The sequence below is a fragment of the Scardinius erythrophthalmus genome, assembly GCF_964197995.2.
Source record: "Scardinius erythrophthalmus genome assembly, chromosome: 18".
In the NCBI taxonomy this organism is placed as follows: domain Eukaryota; kingdom Metazoa; phylum Chordata; class Actinopteri; order Cypriniformes; family Leuciscidae; genus Scardinius; species Scardinius erythrophthalmus.
Genome location: NC_138238.1, coordinates 27,825,517 through 27,839,835, shown reverse-complemented (window position 1 = coordinate 27,839,835; position 14,319 = coordinate 27,825,517). Strand labels below are relative to the sequence as shown.

General features: G+C 36.7%; 1 protein-coding gene across 2 annotated transcripts in view; it reads right to left on the bottom strand.

Annotated features, from left to right (window-relative positions):
- The window catches only part of sult1st6 (sulfotransferase family 1, cytosolic sulfotransferase 6), a 136,925-nt gene extending 122,881 nt beyond the window's left edge, over positions 1 to 14,044 (bottom strand). For both annotated transcript variants that reach the window (XM_081392131.1, XM_081392132.1), the window contains exons 1-11: positions 13,961 to 14,044; positions 12,204 to 12,266; positions 11,667 to 11,729; positions 5,729 to 5,918; positions 5,090 to 5,186; positions 4,915 to 5,012; positions 1,175 to 1,237; positions 978 to 1,040; positions 779 to 841; positions 583 to 645; positions 384 to 446 (exon numbers count right to left, since the gene is read on the bottom strand). In XM_081392131.1, the coding sequence (XP_081248257.1) occupies positions 384 to 446; positions 583 to 645; positions 779 to 841; positions 978 to 1,040; positions 1,175 to 1,237; positions 4,915 to 5,012; positions 5,090 to 5,186; positions 5,729 to 5,786 (568 nt within the window). In that variant the 5' untranslated portion in view covers positions 5,787 to 5,918; positions 11,667 to 11,729; positions 12,204 to 12,266; positions 13,961 to 14,044. The remainder of the gene's footprint in view (positions 1 to 383; positions 447 to 582; positions 646 to 778; positions 842 to 977; positions 1,041 to 1,174; positions 1,238 to 4,914; positions 5,013 to 5,089; positions 5,187 to 5,728; positions 5,919 to 11,666; positions 11,730 to 12,203; positions 12,267 to 13,960) is intronic.
- Between the last annotated feature and the right edge of the window lie 275 nt (positions 14,045 to 14,319).

Genomic DNA, 14,319 nt, shown 5'->3' with positions numbered 1-14,319 from the left:
CGCGAAAACCCAAACTATTGTTTGTGCATACTAGAAATTAGACGTTCTCTGACGTTACGCTAAACCCTGTTGAATTTTCACGTTGCGTTTGCAGCCAGGTTGACTTTGAATAAATAGGCTAGTATAATGAAATTTAAGACCTTCATTTGAAAAATTAAGACTTGGACAACGGAATTTAAGACTTTTTAAGGCCTTAATTTAGGAACATGATATTTAAGACCTTTTTAAGACTTTTAAGACCCCGCGGCTACCCTGGGAAAACAAGAGGGAGGAATTGGAGAGGTCAGTGTTCAGGAGCTTTGAGGCAAGTTCAAGTCTAACTATTATCAAATTGAAGCACATCTACTCTGTAACTCACATGCCCAGTGTTTTCAAATACTCACAATTCATAGTCTCTGCGTCCTCTCTGGCCAGTGGTAGAGAGTTATTCCCTGCTCTGCTGGTACCTGTACAGGAAATCAAGAAAGGAGAAATTGGAGAGGTCAGAGTTCAGGAGCTTTGAGGCAAGTTCAAGTCTAACTATTACCAAATTGAAGCACATCTACTCTGTAACTCACATGCCCAGTGTTTTCAAATACTTACAATTTATAGTCTCTGCGTCCTCTCTGGCCAGTGGTAGAGAGTAATTCCCTGCTCTGCTGGTACCTGTACAGGAAAACAAGAGGGAGAAATTGGAGGTCAGTGTTCAGGAGCTTTGAGGCAAGTTCAAGTCTAACTATTATCAAATTGAAGCACATCTACTCTGTAACTCACATCCCCAGTGTTTTCAAATACTCACAATTCATAGTCTCTGCGTCCTCTCTGGCCAGTGGTAGAGAGTTATTCCCTGCTCTGCTGGTACCTGTACAGGAAATCAAGAAGGGAGAAATTGGAGAGGTCAGAGTTCAGGAGCTTTGAGGCAAGTTCAAGTCTAAGTATTATCAAATTGAAGCACATCTACTCTGTAACTCACATGCCCAGTGTTTTCAAATACTCACAATTCATAGTCTCTGCGTCCTCTCTGGCCAGTGGTAGAGAGTAATTCCCTGCTCTGCTGGTACCTGTACAGGAAAACAAGAAGGGAGAAATTGGAGGTCAGTGTTCAGGAGCTTTGAGGCAAGTTCAAGTCTAACTATTATCAAATTGAAGCACATCTACTCTGTAACTCGCATGCCCAGTGTTTTCAAATACTCACAATTCATAGTCTCTGCGTCCTCTCTGGCCAGTGGTAGAGAGTAATTCCCTGCTCTGCTGGTACCTGTACAGGAAAACAAGAGGGAGAAATGATTCTACAATAATTTAATGTGTGTGGCAATCGAAAGTGAATGATAATAATGTACGGTCCGCAAGGTTTTCACTGTTGTGGCTTGCTTAACCTCTCAAGAAATCGAACCTAATGAGTGCAGCACACATAGAAACTCAGTAAACATACTGAGATAATTTATAAAATCCCTATAGTGTCTCATTATTCAAAAAGTAATTGTTCAAATGTAAGAATTTAAAATGAACGATGGAGCAGACATTTAATACGATTAGGGGAAAAATGCCTTTTAACCTGTTAACCGTTGCCAGAGCGCGGGCGCACTGAAGCGGTTTTTTTTATAAATAGTTCAAAGTTACTATCAGATTTAATGTTATACCTTGACAAACTATACATCATTACAAAGATATAAGACTCAAGTTTCAGAATTTGACCACTATTGTATTCTGAGAAACTTATAGCGACAGTTATTTCTTAATTTGTGTCAGGAGTTATGAAATGAAAAAATGAGTCGATACCTTTGATATGAATTATGCGCGTCAGCCGCTTTCATTCATAAAAAAACTCCCGTGCCGTCGTCATGACAGCGATACACAAAACAACGTCCCTCAGGGCTTTAGCTCAATAATGTGCAGATTTGGAGAAATATTGATAGATTCTCATAGGTTTACATCAGATTTCTATAGACAGGAATAATATTTATTGAATTTATACCCAAATGCGTCGATGTAATCATTATGAGCGTTTGTATACTCTGTTAATGCATTTCAATTCATACCAATAGCATGAGGGCGCCCTCGCCGCCCTGTGCACAGTATTAGAACATGAAGAAGTGCCATAATCATGTGACAATCCAGGAAGCCTCGAACACACACACAGCTAACAAGAGATCGCGCTGTAACTATGGCTGTAACATGGAGATACAGTCGTTTTGAAGACAATAAACATGTTTGCTATGATATTTGAGTTACCTGTGTTTTTCAATCCATGCCAGGTATTTCCATAATAATAGATTATATGTATAATGTAATGCTAATCTATATAGACTATCATTGTGCAGAACAGTATACAATAGTATATTTTCTGTCTGATTTTTTTATCTGAAGCCAAATTAGATCACAGAAAATTATTTAAAATACTCGATTTGCTTTATAAAGTAAGTTTATAAGCACAAACATGGTTTTAATCTCATAAATTGTCGTGTATTGATGGTGTGCTAAGCTAACATGCTAGCTAGCCCTACGTGCACCTGCCACCTTATATTTTTATTATTTTTTGAATGCTTACTGAAATGTTTCTTTATTCAAGAAATGCATTTAAAACAGTTTAGAATGTAAGGGTGAACTTTGAGAAAAGAAATTGGTGATTGAAAGTGAAACCATATGAATAGCATGTGAATAGCCAGTCGTTAGTAACTAATGCAGACAAAAGCAATGCATATTTAGAGCCATAACCTGGCTGGAGAGGTGTGAATGTGTGCAGGGGGAGACTGAGACTGAATGGGGCTCGTTTGCACCACAAAACAATAAAGACAATATACTGCATAGATGGTAAGAAGATGACACTAAATATCAGTAGCATTTTAGCATCAAATCAAAATAAAGTCACATGACATGGTCTTGAAAAACATTTCACTAAATACAGAGTTTTGGACTTATTATCTTAAGATTTTAAACATAAAATGTTTAGACATGTGGCATTAGCTGTAGTGCATTTCTAGACTGCTCCAGGGCCAACTTCAATTTTATTTTCATGAGGATGTTTCATAAAAAATAATTTCTAATAACTTTACAAAACTTTGAAGCTATTTATAACAATTTTTGTCATTATGACAATAATTAATTCTACATTACAATAAACTGCCAGGTGTCAGCTTTCAAATGAGATCATACTTGTGCTTTTAGTACAAAGGGTTCATGAACTGTATCTGTTTCAGTTTGGGTATGTCATTTCTTGGGATTTTTCAAAAGTGGGGTTGCAGCTTAACAGGTTAAAGGAGTCATATAACGGTACATGCACTTTTACAAGTTGATTGTACTGAAATGTGTGTTGGCAGTGCCTGTACACAACCATCATAAAATGATAAAAATCCATCCAGTGTTTTTTTTTTAATCTTCATATGTTTTCCCCTCTCTCAAATCAAGCCGTTCGACCATGTGACGTCACAAAAATCGACGCCCCTCCCACGATTGTTGATTGACAGCAGCGTTTCAACACAGACCCACCCTCGCTCGTGAGCGAGCTGTCAATCATAGCCCATGCGGACCGACGCGGTCACTGTTGATATGCTGGACTGGAGCACTGTCTATGAGCAGAATGTCGTCTAAGCGATTGTGGTGTTCTGTTCTTGGGTGTAATAAGGAACACAGCATCATTTTGATGTTCCTAAATCCGTACAGCTGAAGACGCAGTGGCTGAGTTTGTTTTCGAAGGGAATATTCCCCACGATCAACGTCAAGCTTTCATGTTTGCGCGAATCATTTCACACACCAGACTGCTTTACAAACGAGGGTCAGTAAAGCTGGTTTTGCTAAGAAGCTGCTCCTGAAAAAAGGATCGGTACCAACTATTCGTGTTCCTGCTGCACCTCCAGAAGAAGTGAGTGTAATGTTTTATTAACCTTTATATTAATATTTATATTGATCTTTGCAAATCATTAGCACGCTTCACGATGAATGCGGCTGTTTACATTACGGCATGTTTTCTATGTACGGCGTTCTCAATATAATTCATAATCCCACGTTTATAATGAACAGCGCGTTATGGTTATTGTGTTATTTCAAAAGGGGTACGCACAGAACAGAGGGGCGGGGTCAGCACAGCTCATTATCATTTAAAGACACATGCACTTAAACGGCGTGCTGAAAACAGAGCTGTTTTTGACCAGGTAAAATTAGTTCTTACAATACTAATGAGAATTTTTAATTAAAGTATATTACAAACTTTTAATTTAGACCCTAAAGAATCATATTAGCTTGTACAAAAATGGCATTATATGACCCCTTTAAATGTAAAAATATGCAGATTTAGATTCGTCAAAGCTGATTTAACATTGATGAGAATATTGCTTCAAAATAAATTATATTTACAACACAAAAAAATCCAAGTGAATGACCGATTTACTTGTCCGAAGGACAAACACGACAAGGCTTAATGTCGAGCCCTGCTTTATTTAAACCAATTGTATGCCTCATTGTTTTTACATAATATGTATTAAGTAGGGATGCACCGAAATTAAAATTCTGGGCCGAAACCGAAACTTCTGGATGCACTTGGCAAAAATAATCAATCATTTTCCTGAATTAAAAAAAAATAAGTCAATAAACAAAAATAGCCACAATTATTTTGAAAGTAACACAAAAATTGGACAGAAAATAGGTCCATAATAAAATAAATATATATATTCAAATTAATATATTATTCTTTATTCAGTTCTATGCAACAGAATCAGATTTCATAGATTGTCCTAGAAAGATATTATCAGAGCATGCAAGCAGAGCATAATAAACAGATTACAAAAAAATAATCGTTTGTGACAGCCCTACTAAATTCAAAGACAAAAGTGTATTTCCAGAACTGATGATAGCATTCCTCAAATGAATTCACAAAAAACAAATGTGTTAATAAAACAAATTAATAGAACTATAACTGTGGCACAAATTGGCCAATCTTACATTTCCTGATGGGGTTGATTTGCACTTCTGGCGCTGCTGGAAGTGGAAAGTTTGCTTCATCCTCAGTTTCACTATCATCGAAATAACGTGCCCTTTTACTGAAGAAAAAAATCAATTATTCAATTGATTGTCCTCATTCAGCAGCCATACTCTGCTCTGTATGTGCTGTATTTACATGTGTCTTTTTCTTCTAACGGGGGGCGAGTCCACGTCTGTAAGGTCTGTGTTTATTTCTGCCTCTGGTAGTTTTTGGCGAGCTTCTTCATATGTTTCTGTATAGATAAACAACAAGGTTTCTGTGAAGCAAACTAAAAAAAACATTAAAGAGAAATTATGAATAAATAATAGGAGAAAATGAAGAAAATTTATTTATATATATATATATATATATATATATATATATATATATATATATATATATATATATATATATATATATATATATATATATATTTAGGTATTTAGTATTTAGTTTATATATTACAGGTATTTAGTTTATATATATATATATACGGGCCAGATTTACTAAATAGGCACAATCTCTTTTTTGGGGGGAGGTAAACAATGGTGCAAATACCAGGAAATTAACTAGCACAAACCTTAGTTAATCACCTTGCATGATTCATTTAAATTAATCTGAATGATTCTGCATGAGTTTGAAAGGGAAACTCTTAAAACCGCATATGCAACAAGGTCAGCCGCAAAAACAACTGTTCACACCTTTAGTGTCTTTAATAAATCCCGACACCAAAAGACGGTTTATGCTGGTGCAACCTGTTAGTAAATCTGACCCATGGAAGCTAAGGATATGTACCTCTAGTAAAAATAATCCGGATTTTGAAGGGAGTCCAGGATGGTCCTGGCTTTACCATTGATTTTATGGCTTTAACTCTTTAATCTTCATATTTGTATGGAGGCCACATACAAACATTGTCCCTTACCCAATTATGGGGGACAACCTCGACTTCATTTGTGGTTAAAAAGATTACGATATGATACATTGGCTGAAAAAAACAAGAGTTGTAATTAATTTTAGACTTCATTTAAAAAACGAATTCATATAAATGCCACTTACAAAAGCATGTCCCACAATATAATCCAGAAATGGTGTTGCTGCTTCTCAAGAACTATGTACATTAATTGGTGATATTATTAAGATGTGTGAGTCAGAGGGAAGACTGCAAATTTGTCTCCCAGAGGCAACCTCACACACTTCTGCCAGGGCTTTGTGAGCTCAGTAAAGTGCATCACTGTTGACAAATTGGACACGATGAATACTCCCATGTTTCTGGAGTCAAGAGGGTAAGTGTATAAGGCCTCTTTCTCTCTATACTCTTGAAACATAACATACTCTTTACCCCCATAAGCAATGATGTTTTTTACTGAAATCACTTTGCCATGAATAGAAATGCAATCATCTTTGCTCGATATTCGCAGCATGACACCATCAACAGTAAGCTGTCTGAACTGATGTACTGCTTCTGTCAGTGTTTGTGGTACAGGTCCATTTTTATGGGGGCACATCAGTGATATTTCATCAGTGGAATAACAGTTCCTTTCCTCATGTTCTGACAGCCTGCGGATTATCTGTGCAAGTGGATTGTGAGGCTTCCTTACCAATCTCTTAAGCTCACCAAGATAATTTTCATAGGGGAAGCCAGATATGCCATCTAAAGGACCATGCACTTTAACATCACTAGCAAGATGTACCAAGCCATGAATGTTGTATACCACCATCTCTTTGCCATACAACAAGCCATAATGCTCAACAAATGATACCAAAAAGGAGTGAGCCAAATCATTCATTTCGATACAATATTTTGAATTTGCCAAGATGTAGATGGCAACAGACAAAAGCATAAAGTTATCATAAACCTGGCGAGGCAACACACTCTTTAAAACAACAGGGCCTGTGTACAGCAACAGTTGGCGGAATTCAGTTGCCTTCCAACGAAGTCTCTCACTGAGAGCCCTAGGCTTTCTGGCAAACTCTGCTGGAATGAACTCCTTCAATGCTACCAGTCTCTCAGAGATACCCAAGACTTGAATGCTCGAAAGTCTTGTACGCAGGGGGCCCACTGCACCACACCACAGATCCGTTAGACGTCTCACTACACCCAAACACACAAGGTGCATGTAATCATGAGGAAAACCCGTTACCATGTCAATGTCAGTTTCTAGAAGAGGACAGTGTGTTAGATGGTGTTCCTCATCTAATCCCAGTCGAAAAGCTTCATCTGTTCTACAGGAGGCATCGTTCTCAGGAAATGTCATGCGGTGTTTCACATAGGAACCTTTCTGCTGACATTTGTCACAGCCATAGTATCCTGTGTGAGATTTTATACCTTTGATAAAGGCTTGTGCTGGAGCGTCACACATGATAGACGTTACCTTGACAAAGAAAGTCTTGCCACCAAAAACAAAACCTCTTCTTAAACTCTGCAACTCACAAACTAAGTGACTGAGATAGTCAGAAAGATTTTTTGGCTTAGTGGTCCCACAAAACAACCCTACGACAACAGGTTTCTTAGATAGACCTTTGAACATGCCAAGAATAGGCCAAAGTTGAACTGAAGAACTTTTGAAAAGTGGGATGCCGTCAAAATTTAGCTGCATGTTAAATGTGTGCCCGTCTGTAAAATAAGAACATACACTTCTCAACGTGTTTCTGAAAGCATTGACAATACCAAAATAGTGGAAAGATCCACCGGCAATCATCTCCACATTGTACTCTGTTTTCGTTTTTAACAGTGACCTTCCATCTTTTGGCAGGAATGGTAAATGCACTCTAAGAATTGCCAATAAAGCAGAAAGCGCAATGAGAGATACACCAAAACGAAGTGCCCAGTCAGTAATGCTGCTTCTGAGATCACTTTCATCGTTTGTTTCGCCAGTACTGCTACAAACATAGCTACTGTTTGTATTCTCACTAACAGAGATGCAAGTAGGATTCAAATCTGAAGGTCTGCAGTCAGAGAGAATGCCACCAGGAGGAATGCTAACAGGAGAGTTTAGATTATCAGTATGGTCATACACCTCATGATTCACTGATTTAAGAAAAGTGTCAACTCTTTTGAGGGCCCTTTTCCTAAGATTGCTGCGTTCATTGTAATTCATCACTAGTGAACACAATACAGAGTCACAAATAAAATATGCATGGAATATCCCTAATGAGTTCAAGCTCAGGATGTTCACTACCCTATAATGAGAGAGAAACAGCAGATTAGGAGAGCAAGTTAAATTAAAGGGATAGTTCACAGTAAAATTCTGTCATCCTTTACAATCAACAAATAAACATTAAATGACAGTGATTAAACAATATACAAGTCAAGAGTATTATTCTGTATTACAGGTATTTACAGACAGGTCAAAAGAGACAAGAGTTTGGTAGAACAGTATAAATCCATACATTTAAAATAAAAATAAAAATAAAAATAAAAATTGCAAAAACAATATCTGATCATGTGTCATCATACTAACGCTACAGTGGATTGAATCTAGTTGGTTTTGTTTTTCTTTTTTTCTCCTTTTTCCTGCATTGATTCTTTACACATCTATCAAATCATGTGCATCATACTAGATTTTTTTTAGCTGGCTTTCCGTGTAGTGTAGCTATCACGACTTTGCGAGATGAGTGTAATAAGATACGAGTTATAAGATATGTGCAAACAAGGTGAGTAAATTTGTATTCATAAACTTAATAATTGTGATACTAAACTAAATCTTGTTGAATCTTAATCCTAAATAATGAATTTGCAGTTTTTTCCAAGCTGCATTCATAACCAAAGAGTAAAATTGCGTTCTAGGGTCTTTAATGTCGGTATTTTTTTTTTTAAATATAATATTTTGGCATTCTAGTGTTAATTTTGAATCTTAAAGTGTGTTTTATTCATTTGAAAAAAAAAAAAAAAGAAAAAAAAAATTGTGAAAGACAGGAGGTGCTGACTGGAAGCGTGGACCTCTTTTGAGTCCCGCCTATATTAGGTGAGTCAATTTTAATTCATTACGGTTTAATAATTATGATACTAAAAGTAATCTTTTGGTTTAGATTTTTAATCATAAATAATGGATTTGTTGCAGTTTTTGCACGATAGTAGCCGTTTAATGGCGTCAAGTGATTATAGTATTTTAAATGTATTAAACTTTTTCTGCTCTAGGACTAATATTAAATGTAAAGTTTGCTTCATTAAAGGGATATTTCAGCTCTGGAAAGATGAATGTGTATTTAAAATGGGTAATTTATGTAGTAGAAATGTGAAATTATTTTTGAATTTGGAGCCTTCTAGACTGAGAAAAGCCAGAAAATTTATTTTTAGCTTTTGTGGATGAAAAACTACAACTCCCAGAATGCACTTGCTTCACTGCCCTAGGAAGCCATGCCTACCGGTGAGAGAGTGCAGTTAAACACAAGGCTAGCTACTAGTGAGTCTCCGTGACGAGTCTGACAGGGATTTCGAGATCGCCCAAAATTTCCTGGATTCGGCTTTTGCGTTCTACAGTCTCCATTGATTAGGTTTACTGTGGCGAGCAGGACGAGTGAGAGCGACACGAGGCTGGTGGCTTGTTTACTGATGATGAGCAACAATGGTGAGATGCACCGTTCTCGTATCTCACAGAGGAGCGGGAATTTCCTTATCAATCAATCCACATCAACCGATCACTTGTTTAGCGTTCATGTAAACACTACATTCAGATTCACCAATCGGAGTGAATTCAGTTAGATTGAAACAAAAGGTGAGCATGTAAACAATGAATGGCGACTGCAGAAAGCAAAAGCCGAATCCCGGACATTTTGGACGATCTCGACGGCCGGACATGTCCGGGAAAAAGAGGATGGTAACCCCTAATACTTTCTCCTACTACTCAGCTTTCTCCACAGAACAAGAGTCTGTTAGCTTAGCTTCCAAATAAAAGATAGCTGACACTATCTGTGGACATGCTGTGAGTGAGATCCCACCCTCTATGGGCGGGTTGAGAACATGCGGAACAGCGCCTTCTACTGGCTGTAGTCTTTAGCCTTTGGACAAAAAATCCTCAGATGACGCAAAAATCATAATTTTGCGTCATCGGAGGATTTTTTCCAGACCAAAAAAAAACAAAAAACAAACAAACAAATCTCTCATCTCAGGGGGATATGAGGGTGGAAAGCAGGGTAATTTGAAAATACTACAGGTTTTCTACTGATACAAAGCTTAATGCTAAACCCTGAAGTATCCCTTTAATGTTAGATATACGGTAAGCAAATTTAGCATTGTACATCTTTATTGATGAGTTGTTTTCATTAAAAATAATAACCACAAATTAAGCATTCATTTTAGAATTAAGTGGAAATCCAAAGACCTTTTGTGTTAAAACGCAGGTATACCTGTCATCAGTCTAATTCACCTTGTTAAAAGTTCTGTTTAATATAATAAATTCATTTATGCTTCCATGACAAGCACATATACACTAAAGAGAAAATAACTATACAACTGTAAACTAGTGTTGCACGGTGTACCGACTTCAAAAGTATCGCGATACTCGGAAATTAAAAACGTCACGATACCTAAATTTATCAGTATCGATACTTAAAAAAAAAAAAAAAAAACGCCTCCCTATGGACGTCTGTGTTTTTTTTCCTGACGCACGCAGCAAATAATCTGCTGCTGTCAGTGTCATGTGACAAAACACTACAGCGAGATGGCTGCATGTGCGAGCACAAGTGGTCTATGACTCGTAGAAAAAGATGACGCGAGGAGTGACAAATGGTACGTTGCCTACCTTGCTCTGTTGCACGGTGCTCCGATACTTCAAAAGTAAATCGGAAATTAAAAACGTCACGATTCCTTAATTTATTAGTATCGATACTTCTAAGAATGACCGCGTTCCAGATTTGTAAGGCCGGCGACACACTGGCTGCGTGTCGTGTCCGTTTTTATTTCGGCTCCCATGTTAACTGCCTGCGTGACAAGCGGAAAACGCGTGCATGCTAGAATAGAACCGACGCCTATTTTTCACGCGTCACGCAAGCGTGTTGGAAGCGTTCCCAGGCAAAATAGAATAGGAAAAGATGTTTCTATGTCATTTTGACACGAATACATATTAATAAATGGCATTTTGATGTTTGAAAGTTGACATAAATACAATATAAATGTAATTTAAAAAAATATGATTGATTTTCAAATATTGCACCTCTCAATACAGAACGAATTATTCTGTAGCCTATTTTGCCGCCAACACTGCCGACGTTGTCTTTGCTGCTATATATTTATGTTTAACATGAAGTATAGGCCTTCCACAAATCTCTCCCCACATGTCAAATATATCACCAATGAGGCTTATCATATGTTACCAATATTAAACATTGTTTAATATAATCGCTGTTCATATTTTTATTCAAAGTTCAGAATCAAGATAAAGCTCTTATGTTTCTTATGATAAATGAGATAATGCTGCTAAATTTATACTTTTTTTACCTTGAATGTCATTGCTCTAATTTATTTTGTATATTTTTATATTTCATATTTTGTTCAAATGTTCAATATATCTGCTGTTCATATGTTCATTTATTAGTGTGTTATATGATTAGATTGTTGTCCCGGTTTTAAAATAAAGCACAGCAATGATATTTGAGAGTGTTTCTCCCTTTTCAGGAAAAGTATCGAAATCGCAATACTTGACTTGGTGTCGGTATCGAAACAATAATTTTGATATCGTGACAACATTACTGTAAACACCTTTAAGTGATGCTTTAAAAAAAAAAGACAACTTACCTTGGTTGAAATAAGGGATGATTAGAGAAAAGAAAAAAAAAACAGTGGAGGATGATGCAAAATCTAAAAAAGTAAACAATAAAAAGAATATATTACAGGTAACCACTACAGTAGTCCAAAATGTTGAATGAGGTGTATGCTGCAAATTAATCTAATATGAATATATAAAATAAATCTAAAGTGAAACTAAGAATGTGCTTAAAAACATCTTACAGCAGAGGATGACTGTGGCGAGCAGGCAGAAGCTGAGGGCTGTGAGAGAATAGCTGGAGGCCAGTGTGATTACTGATGAGTGACACCTGTACGTTGCTCATTATCAATCACTCACCAGCCTCCGTTCTCTCACTCTCAGCCACACCCTGCTCACCACAGTCACAATGATCTGTTTGCAGACAAGAAAAATGGGTAAAATAAGACTGAGTAACTACTGTAATATCAACTATTACCTAGGTCTGTATTTATAGACGTGCTATGATGATGTAGCTTTAAAGAATATAAGCCCAAATACTAACTGAAGTGTCTCAAAAATATACTTACATGGATAAAGATGCTTAATGGTTGAAAGAGCTCTTAAAAGAGCTTTTGGGGGTCATTTAGCTGCTGTTGACACAAAAGCAAAATGGAGAAAAATAAGAAACATGACTGAACAGAATTAATTTTATCAATATATACACACATTTAGTAAACTTTGAGTTATTATTACTTAGGCTAATAAAACAACCCAGCTGCTGATTGATATTACTTGGAATAAAAAATAAATAAAAAAAAGGGTATGTGTTTCTCTCCCTCCATTGTGTCCACTGTCTCCCCTCCTGTCCCATTTCTCATAGGTTGTTCTACCCTAACTGGTCAGCGCGCATGGTGCCTGGTCACAGAGAGTGTCCGTCTTTTAACAGCGGAAATGAAGTGCGAGGGTGAAAGGGAAGCTGTTGGAATTGTGTTTATTTCTTTTGATTGGGAATTCTGTGAAGTCATTGATAATGTTGTTTTTCTCCCTTGTTTTTCTTACTTTTAGTGGTGTGTTGGCCACAATTAACCTAAGAACAAACTGCCTGAGTTATGAACGCTGTTGGGGCTTTTTTGCGTATTGAAGGAGAAATTCTTGTTATGCTAGGCTGTATAACAGTTCATAAGAATACCGGTGTTTACTTTGGTTGTTTAATTGACGTTAATGACAGACAGCACCACGTTTCTAAGGTTGCTGTAATTGTAAGACCTAATCCAATATCCTCCCTGAGACCCATAAGGGAAAACAAGTTTTGTTAATGTTTTTATATATATATATATATATATATATATATATATATATATATATATATATATATATATATATAAAATTTGGTTTTCCATTATATGCGATATGTATATTTTCATTGTCTCTAATTTGAATAGTAATGTGTTTTTAGGAAACACGTAATGGAAAAAAAGTAGCTATAACGAGTAATAAATAGACAACATTTTTATAATAGCTCATATTTCATATAAATATTTAGCATTTCTTTCCTATTCACTTGTCTCCTAAAATGCCTGACAAGCATGTCCCGGTGTCCTCTACAGTGGACATGAATAAAACAGATGCATGTCTCATAACAGAACGTCATATTCTTATTTAAAACCCCAAAGATGTGAATTTATTACGAAAAAAAATGTAATTGATCAAATCATATTTCTATAAGAGTGCTGAATTTAATCATCCAGTCAGTGTCAGTCAGGATAGGGGGGTTGTCATGATGCAAACTCCAAACATTTGGTATCTCTGAAAAGCCCTGGATTTTTAACGTTACAGGACAAAATGGTCTCAAAAAAATGTCATCTAAGCTACAAAGGAAAACTTCTCAGGCAGATATAATGATAACATGGGCACATATATTTATGTATGGGCACATATATTTATGTTTTCGGCCATACACGCGCCGAGAACCGCTGTGAGGTTAAAAGAGAATATCGTATTTTCCCGTGTCGTTCGGCCATTTCTGTGGGTGCTTGAGCAGTGTTCACGCGCTGTCTGAGAAGAGGCCGCGCTTCAGGAGTAACTTATGTTTAACGAATTCAGTTCCCTTTCGCATCTGTGATTCATAGTTTTTTGAAATACTTTATTGTAATTATCATAAATAAGTAGGGCCAAACGTTAACATGACAGACATGCGCACGCACAAGTGACGTAACAGATTTAACAGCAACAGGTTGTTTGCCTCTGTTAATAGATTGTATAATTCACTTAGTTCATGTTTTTAAACGTCATTGATAATTGTAGTTATAATTTGTGAAGTATATCGAATAATTAAAGTACTTACCTCCAGAAAACTCTCAAGTTATTCCTCTCAGCAGGGAGTAGACAGTCAGGATGTGTGCACGCGCTGGCTCTGACTGGCCAGACTTCCGTTTTCGCTACCTATTGTTTTCGCGGGCTTTGCACGCGAGTCTGGCAGCAAAGTTTATATATTTTAATATTTATACATATATAAAATGTATATCATCACACAGCATACCTTGTTAAATTATCCTGGCATTCAATTATTAATAATAATAAAACTGCTGTGATTGGTTAATAGAGCTTCGCGGCTCTAGCGCCGCGGTGGTTGATGGGTAAAATTGCCATTTTGTGAGACCACTTTGTGATGCTCCGAAGAGGGATTTTTTTTTTTTTTTATGC